This window comes from Ptychodera flava, chromosome 4 (assembly GCF_041260155.1).
Source record: "Ptychodera flava strain L36383 chromosome 4, AS_Pfla_20210202, whole genome shotgun sequence".
NCBI classification, from domain to species: Eukaryota; Metazoa; Hemichordata; class Enteropneusta; family Ptychoderidae; genus Ptychodera; species Ptychodera flava.
Window position 1 is genome coordinate 49,008,985 of NC_091931.1, and position 10,974 is coordinate 49,019,958.

The 10,974-nt window shown below is 39.4% G+C and overlaps 1 protein-coding gene across 1 annotated transcript; it reads right to left on the minus strand.

The window, feature by feature from the left end:
- Positions 1–3,972: 3,972 nt before the first annotated feature.
- Positions 3,973–8,874, minus strand: LOC139132050 (uncharacterized). The gene is made up of 2 exons (XM_070698438.1): positions 8,506–8,874; positions 3,973–4,711 (listed from the first exon to the last, which is right to left on the minus strand). The coding sequence occupies exons 1-2, from the start codon at positions 8,747–8,749 to the stop codon at positions 4,314–4,316; spliced, it is 642 nt and encodes a 213-aa protein (XP_070554539.1). The 5' UTR covers positions 8,750–8,874; the 3' UTR covers positions 3,973–4,313.
- Positions 8,875–10,974: the final 2,100 nt, after the last annotated feature.

Below are 10,974 nucleotides of genomic sequence, written 5' to 3' on the forward strand. Positions count from 1 at the left end.
GCTGTCCGATTGTCAGGGGTATAACATTAGGTTCTTGTTCAGCGAGACTTGGACTGCACCAAATGAACAGAGGGAGTATAACCGGTGCTCTTTCACATAAACATTACAAATTCGAAGAAAATGAAGTTATATGCCTGCGTAGCTGATTTACATACCACGGTGTCGGGGAAAATTTAGAAGTTATTACATGAAATGTAAAATTATTTAGTGCCCAATGCGCAAAAATGTCATACCACCCCCCCCCCCCGACATAAACTCTACTGAATCTGAATTTAAGTTCTCGCGAGAGGATATTCGTATGTCTGCTATAGAAACAACATTTTTTAACAGAGTGCAGTTATATCGATTATATACTTGACTAACATACCACGATTTGCTGGCCCTGAACCTACCAATTCCCAGTTCACTTGTTCATGTCCCTGTATTACACAGGATTCGAAAACGTTTCTATTTTCGTGCCACAGTTTGGCCTGAGCACAGTATGCTTGCCTTACCAGGATTAGTAAGGAAGACAAATGATCAATGTACTGCTATGACAAAATAAGCCAGCTGTTTGTATGTTTGTCGACAATCTTATTTGCCCGGGGATGGCCGATGGACAATTTATCAGTTGTCTTAAATATAAAGTTATAACTAAGAAAACGTGAGGAACTGAGAATAAATATGCGTTGATGTTGCTTCATAGTGATTTCAATGGCACAGAGTCAAACATGTCAGTTTACACATATGCATCAACGTCTAACCACATACGACATTATATACGACACGCTACTATGATCTAAATACTGTTACAGAAACGTTGGATCTGTCACAGGTGGTTATTGTTTAACTCGTCTTATCAAGAAACGCAATGATTTGTTAATTTCAGAACAGTCAGTGAATAAGTCAGACTATGTGAATCTTTCGAACATGATGTCATTACGTCCATTGCCTTAAACTGGTTTAAGTGTTTACAAAATCCTGAAGGGCAAGATTTATGAAGTAGCAGACCTTTTTCAAAGGCGCATTTTCAAACATCGCTACTTCAACACCAATCTGCATTTTTTGACCTACGGTATGATTACGGCCTTGCTGGTAATCCTGTTGGTCATATTCAACGCTCAGGGGTCCGTGCAAATACCGTAAACGAAAGCATAGTGTAAAACATAGGGACTGCAGTACGGAGGAAGCCGCCCAAAGCACTGATTTGATTTAATAATATCATGTAAGCCTATACTCCTGGTCATCATGACAAGCTCCCCGCTACCTATGGCTATAGTTAAGGTTCTATCGTTAATCCAGTGTTACACGTATCGTATCTTATTGTATCTTAAAAATTGCTTGATCATACAAGAGCGCTTATTGTTTTTGAGGTCTCGAGGAAACTCAAAACTGTTGATTTGGTGACATACGAATCTTAGGCCATAATGAAACCTTATCAACAGAAACACAAGTTGTATCAAACCAAGAAGAAATTAAGTTTCCGGCAACCTAATCAACTCTAATTCATACCCCAGGTCCTTAACATGTTTCGTATTGTCAAAATTGACGTAATCTTAGTTTCTCTTTCCCTTCAGACTGTAAAAGTTGTGTGGTTACGAAAATATGCTTCACAAAACTAAGGTAGGTCGGTCGGGGATTTATTTTACTTTGCTTATTTTCTCTTCTTTTGTCTTGAAATTGTGCAACGTAATGTAGCGCTGATAGGTTTTCAGAATGGGCAGTGTTGTTATATCACATGCCATCATTACAATTCCTTCACAGAAACTTTTTATCAGTGGCCATATTTTACATTTTGCTCGATAAAATTATGACTCAGACGTTAGTTTATCACGTACATGTAAATACGAGAAAGCACACGGCATTTAGTCTCGCCAACTATCTTATTTGTCCGAACATAACCTCCTGCTCTAGTATAAGCCCCTCTCATGCGTTGAGATGATTTTTGAAAATGCTGTTTTTCTGCATTGTGTTTGAGCTCAACTTTGGTATTCAAATCGACAATCATGCCGGCCGACTGACTGATTATTAATTTGGGAGATGTCATCTTCATCGGATCATATTTGAAGACTATGTCGTCAGAATTATGTATCAATAATTGTACTCATGTGTGTGTGTGTGTGAATTTGAAAGCATGGACAGCTATGCGGGATGAACCTTTGCTATGAGAGTTACACAAAGTTTTAATAATTGGAAACTGCCATGAATCATTCAAGTCTGTATATTACTTTCCAGATCAAAGAAACTAATAAAACGTGTTAAAATGTTGCCACATCGAAAATGCTATTTATTCTTGAAATGTTCAAACTTGATTTCTAACAGGCACTGTGTGGTCTGTGTGTTCATGGGTTTGCGTACTGTACTGGAACAAAAAGATTCACCAATTTACTGAACAGTGCCCTTTTCAACTATTTGAATCACTTGTGCTGAAACACAAAATCAGCAACTTTTCACATTATTAAACTGCATGAAAGAACTTTAAAATCTCAATTTAGTCTGGATGGATGGTATTAATCACTAATGTGCCAGGCAACAAAACTATAACTACATCACAGATCGTCCCAGAAATGGAAACGTGCATATTTGTCGTGGTAGTGCCCCTCACAATTCTTAATCTTCTAGCGATTGCAACATCGTAACGACATTCAACTCAAACTGAGCGGGTTGCACAATGAGGAAACGCGGAGACGGTCCTCTAAATTGTTCGGAAGTCCGCTTTAATTGTGATTAAGGTAATATGCGCCTCGAAAGTGAAAGACTTAAACTTTTGCTCAAACTTTCGCCGATGAAACTTTTGACCGTTCCATTTCCAAAGCAAGGATAAAAATCAGAGGCCACCGTGCAAAATTTGGTACTAGAGAGACAAATTCTCCAGGATGTTTGACATTCAAAATGACCGCCATAGATATGTTAACTCTAAGGAGAAAAATAAAATTTTCGCCGGATTTTTCGAAAGCTAAGAAGGTGAAAACATTTCTTTTGCCAAGAGATTTAAAATGAACCCTAACAAGTGGTAGATCAGAAGGGCATTGCTGAAATTTGAAAGCCCGAATTTTTGTCCGAGTCCCTTAGGCACGTTTCATCTTAACAGCAGCTATTCAAAGGTTCCCAGGCCTCAATGATGGCTTTGGCTGGATGAAATCCCCGAGTAAACGTTACAGACATGACTAATGTCGATTGACACCATACTATATTGCTTGATTGTAGCGTACAACAATGATTTGCATACCATGGTGTCAGGGAAAATTTCAGTTAAGTTATGACATCAAATGCAAAATTATTAAGCGCTGAATGCGCAAAACTGTCGCAAAGTGGTTGCATCTTTCGTCCACGGTTGATCATGTGGCCTCATCGTTTGCATAGCTATCAAATTATAATTGATTTTCATATCCGCCATTAGTGATGTCGACTTTTGAAAGCCTTATGAGCTATTCAGTATAAAGTGGTTAGTTCAGTTAACGAAAATATTTTCTGTCAAGTTAGGATGTGCCTCGAAGACGATCGGCCCGGGATATTGGGACTTTGGAACTTTCAAAATATTTCTCTGGTATGCTGCCTGTCAAAATAATTTTAGCCTTATGCATTAAATAACATGTTCATCGCCGTGATTTTGTTTGTTTGCTTGCATTGTTTGTTTTTGAAAATTTCATATTCTCATAGAGTTTACATGGGAATGGGATGGTGGCCATTTGGAATTACAAAATAAGGTTTCTTGTACTAGGGCTGCAATTTGCAGTATGACCTTGATATTTATTCTTGATTTTAAAAGAAAAAGTGAATGGTTTCAGCAAACTTTTAAAACTTTGTTAAGAGGCGAGTGTTATCTTAACGGTATGTTTCTGAGGAAATACCATCATCTCGGCACCAGTGCACTGATAATAATACAAAGACACTAAAGGACAGAATAAAATCACACCTTAACACATACCGACAGTAAGATAGCGAGGCACAAACATTTTCTGCAAATGGGAAACAATGTGCTGGTGAAATGTTAAACATCACAACATTATGAAATTTTAATGCTTTGCTTCATGTTGGAAAATTATTTGCGCATGTCGAACAATTGTTTTATGTGGTAAATGTTATAAATTATGAATGCAACTTGAAATAGTCTCCAACTGCTTCATCTCTGAACGATTAAAATCTATTACATCAACTTGAAAGAGGAAACATACAACTAAGTGGGTGAGACACGACGACACGATTGAATAGAAATCGACAGTTCAGGGTCACCGAACAATGAAAAACAAAAAGCCCGGCTGATACAACTACAACGATAAAAGTATACGCGTTCGATCATAAAAATGTAATAACCAAATGGGATAGGAAAAAACTTATCGGTTAGGAAAATACTTTATGACATTGACAGTCATGAGACAGAGCACCAGCCAATAGTATCGCGTGTTCGCATAACAATCCCTGGCGGCAGAACGATAACAATTTTCGTCTGTTGTCTGTTCCACATCGCTGGCAAGGTCGGCCGGACATGCAGCGCCTCCTGTAGGCGCTTTTAATTCTAAGTCGCACAGAGTCGTAACTTGACGCAGGTAGTCCTCGGTCGCAGATACAGCGCCGGTTTCCACGTTGATATCTCTCACTTCGAGTTTCCCTTCGTCTGTCACGCCCAAAAATAGAATGTACTCTTGGCCCTCTTCGACTGCGTTGTCCGTGCACATACCTGGGTAAAATCCCAGACCTGTTACGTTGGCTGTTGCCTCGATTTGGCTATCGCCTGACGGACGAAAGGAAAAAAGAAAAGAGATAAAGAAGTCATAAAAAATAACAAATTAGAGAACGCAGATGCTACGGAATGGATGGCTACAGTTACTCTTTAGCCTTAGAGTCTGCCGAGACAGGGCTATTGTTACCGCGTATCAGGCAAGTTACTGAGCACTACTGCTGCAGTGTAACTATATTGACTGTATTTCTAAGGGTCTGTGCTATAACTGCGTTAATTTTGGCATAAATACTGATCATCATGTAGGATTTGAGTGCTGTAGGGTACTTTTATAAGTATACAATAATGACAAAAATATTTATTTTTTTAAAGAATATACAAGGTCTGTACTACAACAACGTGAATTTGGCATGGAAAGTGATCATCATCCAAGATTCGAGTGCGGTAGGGTACTTTTGTAAGTGTACAATAATGACAGAAGTATTTAATTTTTGTCAACAGTATTCATAATCATTTATAAATTTTCTTCCACTGCTATGACTGATAGCGCTTTACGGCCCTTTGTGATCACCCTTTACTGCCGTTGGAAAGAATAGGATAAGATTGGTATGTGCACTGCCAATATAAAATACGACCCTTCAGGTGTCAAATGCAGCTAAACAGTCGATTTGAGAATAAAATCGCTCTATGGGTTTCTACACCGTGACGTAAATATGTTATACTAACGTACGCCGAATAAAATACAAAAGCTGGGGGGGAGAGTAATAGCTAGTTTTTCTGAAAATTTCCCCTCCCACCACCAGCTTCCCGTTCGTCACTTCCGACAGGAAATCTCCCCTTTTCCGACTAAACAAATCTCCGAAACTGCCTGTTCCCCTCTACAATAGTCTCCGCCGTCATATAGTAAATCTCTCGGCAACATATGCTCTCCCTTCTGTCAACTGTCCGGTCCCCCTGCCCCATTTCTACCGCTGGCTGCGCTGCAGGCCACCCGTCAACAAACTCTCGAAGACGACTGCCAGCCGCCTTTTGTCAAGTTGCAAACTGCACAGAGGATTGAAATTTCCCTGTCGCTAATAAGGACGTAAACACAACTTTTCCCGAAACGATTTTATGTGGTTTAGGACCACACAAAATCATAGGGTAAAGTTGTGGGCTACAGTCTCTACAGAGCTTCGGCAGCGCCCGAGGAGAATAATTTTGCACTTTGCAGCGATCAGCCATGTTGGACGTATAAAGACACAGTCACTCGTGGTCTATTCAGCTCTGGGACTATTCGCCCCATAGACGTGTGTACATCAGCGAGATTTTTCTCGCTTATGTACACACGTCTATGGGGCGAATAGTCCCAGAGCTGAATAGACCACGAGTGTCTGTGCCGCTATGTATCACTTAACTCGTAACTGTGGACTAAGGGGAGAACCATTTGATTTCTGGGGGGTATGGATGATTTTGAGAAAAAAAATTGTCACCAGGTGAGATAGAAGAAAAAAAAATGATCCTGTCATGGCCTGAGAAAAAAAAATTGTCATAATAGACAGAAGTGAAAAAAAAATTGTCACAATGCACCAGAAATTAGCAAAATTTGGAAACCTTATTCTCATGTATTCTTTGCCGGTGCGCCGCCATAGGCGGCGCAAACTTTTTTTATCACAAGCAATTCTTATGTTTTTTCCCCCGGCACTTATGATATAAGCATGCACTACATAGGTCTACTTTACACCTCAGTACACTCAATGTTTTCCTTCCCTTTTCTGACCCAAGAAATCATATTTCAGGATTTCTGTTGCAATATCTCAATGGCATAGGCACTATCTAAAGGGGACTATTTGACTTCTGTAAATTGTGAAAATTTAAAACACAAGACAGGAGTCAATAAACTAGTGTTAAAACCAATATATTATTCTCTCAATATAAATATGTTAGAAAGATGTACAAGTTGACAATGAAAAATTATAATGAAATACAATGTGTGAGCTTTGTTTCTCTGACCACAAAAGATAACATCTTCCCTGAGATGCTTGGTCATGTTAATTATAATATGACACCACACACCGGATCGCTCACTATAGAGTCCGTCAATAGTGGCGAACTCTCTAAAAAACTAATCTGGCTTCTCCTCCTCGAGGACGAAGATGACTTCATTACACAACCAAGCGGATGGGATACAAAACAAGAGAGCGACTGATGAAGGAACCCCATTTTTGGTTCCGAAACACCGTTAAGACGAATCACTCAATCAACAAACCGGTTTACCGGGGACTGAGATCACATGACCAGGGCCAACGCACTATCGATTCACCGGTGTCTCGCCATGTATTCGGAGGAATGTGAGGGCGGAGGGGGTCACTAAAAAAATTGAAAACTTCAAAATGTGGAGAGGGAGAAGGGAGGGGGCGGGGTGACTCAATTTTTTGTGCGAAATAAATTGAAACATCTCAGATTGCACCATTGCACACATCCATTTCTCAAAAGTTTCAATGCGAGAGGGGGCACCCCCTCTCGTGCTCTCCCCTTGGGTCTTCTAACAGTTTTACTGGTAAAAGACAAATTTAAAATACCTCTCGGATTGCACTACACTGCACCGTGGCGCACATCAATTTCTCAAAATTTTCACAGGATTTAGGACAAAACTGAACTGTTGTGAATTCATCCTTTATTATCACAGAAACATGTTTAAATTTACCTCAGTTCAATGACCATTTTGACAGTAAAACATACCATATTCAGGCTTTTCATTAGAAGCTGGCAGCTGGAGAAATGAGACAAGAAGGTCACAGATTTTCAGTTCCTGTATATTCATTTGTTTTCAGTCTCTGGCAAACAGAACTGTTTTTCACAAATTGTATTGTCATTGTTTGCTTGTTGAATATTGTGACTCAAACACTGATCATGCAAAAAATGTAAAAAAAATCAGTGTTCAATGTCATTTTCTTACAGTTTTGCAAAATAAACTGAAACTCCTCTCAGATTGCACCATTAAACATATCAATTTCTCAAAATTTTCAATACGAGAGGGGGAACCCCCCTCTCGTCTTCCCCCCCTTGGGGTATTCTAACAGTTTCACTTAGTAAAAAAACTACAAGACACCTCTCAGATTGCACCAGACTGCACCATTGCACACATCAATATCTTAAAAATGTCCATGCAAGATAGGGAAAGCCCCTGTGACACTTTCCCCCAAAGCCTCTCGTGCGTTCTCTCCCTGTACTTTCAAATTCTGCCTGGTCAGATATCCTACTGAAAACCCTGTCATAATACCTATCCAAATTAAACAATATACTATATGGTTAGATACTGCGTGAGCTTTTATATCTTTATTTTATTGTGACTTTGAATTTCATTTTGATGGGTTCACCTTTTTTGAACCATCATGAGATAACTGATGATAGTCTAGCAGGGTACATCAGGATTTGAAAGGTCTCATTACTGTTGCTGTATTTTGTAAATTTTACAATTACATGTATTGGTATTTATCTTTTCTAAGTGGGGGATCAGTCAAAATTTCAGTGTTAGAGAGGGAGGTTACTCAAATTCATCATGGTCGGCGAGGGGGGGGGGGGTCACTCGAAATTTCGGAGTTTCAGGCCGTAAATAATGACGACTCCCTTATATACGACGCATTACAAACTAGATGACCAATAAAAAAAAATTGCACTGCTACTCTATTGGGGAAAAAAAATTGATGCAGGTCTGACAGTAGAAAAAAAAAATTGCTGTCACTCTGACAGGAAAAAAAAAATTTGCTCCCATACCCACTTCCTCCATACTCCCCCCCCGAAATCAAATGGTTCACCCCTAAAAGACCGTGCTGATGAGTTTGGAAATGGCTACAAACTGGCCTCACCTCGTAAAATACAGTAGAACTCGACCTCTGCATCGTAGCCATCCGGCCAGAAATGATATCCTCCTTCCTCTGGCGGGAATTTCTCGATAACAAGACCGTACGCTATGATGGTGGCCTGTGATGCTCGATCAATGAACGGTCTTGCCTTCCAGTTCAGCGGCTCAGAACATGCCAGGCACGTCCCTACACAGACTAGAACTGGAAACAGTTGAAGTAGCCTTCGAAAGATGTTTAAGGTAGCCATGCTCCCGTGTGTTGGCAATTTACCAACATGAAAAGTTAAAAACCCTACTACATTTGCTCAGTAACCAACCACTGCACACAAGACGGTGTTGACAATCAAAACAATAATAGAACATCGAACACAATAAAGCAGACACCCTAGACTGGCGATTTTTATTCTACAAATAGTTGACAAAATAACAGACTATGACGTGCGGCGCAAACAGTGGAACTATGCCCTATAGTGTCTCCATTATTTCAGAGGTCGCGGTTTGTCAAGGAGACGAACATGCATTCATGCTATAGAAACATATTGTGCATTAGGGAGTGTCTAGATTTTACTAAAGGGGTTGAGGAATTTCAGAGGCATGACAGGAGCAATTAGTGGGGATCACAAAAATCACTACAGTCTTTTACGGGGGCATGAATAAACGTACATTATTAATTCAACACAAACTGATTTGCAATCCCGTCACTTCTCAATGAAATCTGTCTTTTTGCAGTGTCACTATTAGGCGTACTGTGAAGTTTGGGGTCACCTTAAGCTAACTATCTGAGTGATACGGACGTCTTTGAATTAGAAGGCTAATCAACGAAACTTTGCAGAGCTAAAGTTAAACCAAAACACACATATATCTGCACTGAATACAGCGTGTAATGCAATTGCAATCGCACTAAATTTGCAGAAATAAAGTAAAATGTCGCATACCTCTGTCATCAAACACAGTCTGAACTACCAGGACAACGACTGAACTTCTAGATTGTCCCATATCAACTACCGTTTTGTCCTTCAAAAGTTCCAGAAAATGCCCTGAACTACAGCGAAAGTCGTCTAAGCTTCAGTTTTCAAATTTGAGCTACAATTTCCTGCGTGCCCCTGATACTCATATCCCAAAACCTAATCCAGTCCTGTACGATACCATATCCACTTTCATCAAACATTCCCTCCATATGAAGTTTGTGGAGTATTTTGACACTTATAATATATGATTTAACGTAGAATGCGCCCACCGCTTAGAGGGAGATATTCGTACTCTAAAAATTTTAAAATATATTTCTGATCTACCACTTGTGTTGGTTCATTCTGATGTTCTTCGAGACTTTGAGTAAGCAAACTCTCAGTCTCATTTTTGTGAAAATTTGAAGTTTTCCCCATAGATTAAAAAACAGCAATAGGGGCTGTATTTTGTTTAAAATATAGGTACTAAATTTAAGTTAATGTGTTTCCATAGCACCAAAATTTACATGGAAATCTCAGAGTTTTGTTCTTGATTTCGGAAGAGAATGGTTGAAAAATCTCTTGAGAAAAGTTTGAGCAGAATTTCAATTTGGAGGTGCATAATACCAACTTGAGTCAAATCTATAAATTCTGCCCATGCCAGCCCTAAACCAGTGCGTGTAATGTAGCAGCAAAACGTTCTTCACTGCGTCAGAGGAAACTGAGAGTAAATGGCGCAACACTCTATCTTGACGGTTTGACGGGCACATTGGCTATGACGCCAGTCTACACATACAAAGTCATGTGGGGCTGTTGACAATCATTACCATAATTACCATACAACGCTCATTTTCAATTCAATCCACCTTCAGTAAATCACAACACAGTTAATATTCGATTCTTGAATACAAATTTATTTCCATTTTCCCATTCTTTAGAATTACAAAAATATTGAGTTCATCATCATAAATAATGCTGTAGTAGTTGAGGCACATTTGAATTAAGATATCTCAGCGGCGACAAAAATTGTCACGAGTCTGAAGGTCATACAAGTTCACCATTACAAAATGCTGCCACCTGGAGGCGCTGTTCTTCAAAATTGGGTGTAGGTGGTCGTGTGCCGAACTCATTCTTTGACATTGTCAAACCACTGGCACTACAATTTGCAGAGCAAAATACCATCATTGTTATAACTTTGGAAAAGATATTGACTTACTTCACTCAGTCAAGCAACGCTCTAACACTTGTGAGAAATGCTAGCATCCACGGTAATTAGCTATTATTGAAGAACTGTTAGCTTTGTGAATGTTTTGTAGTCCTCACAAATATGGCGGCATAAAACTACATTGTATGAACAATCAAATGATCATAGCAAGTCAGCATGCATCAAAAAAATCTTACAAGATGACAAGGCTCAAAGTAAAGTCACTACATAGTGTTCACTTTAAACTCTCATATTGAATAGTATTTGGCTGCCTCTGACTCACTCGCTTTAAATTAGTTCACTGAATATGTAGTGGATCTTCAAA

Bases quoted from the DNA above. Each gene is read 5' to 3' on its own strand.
- LOC139132050 (XM_070698438.1), bottom strand. From the start codon at position 8,749: ATGGCTACCTTAAACATCTTTCGAAGGCTACTTCAACTGTTTCCAGTT. The intron at 4,712-8,505 runs GTGAGGCCAGTT...TTCGTCCGTCAG, and splicing joins GTTCTACTGTATTTTACGAG to GCGATAGCCAAATCGAGGCA.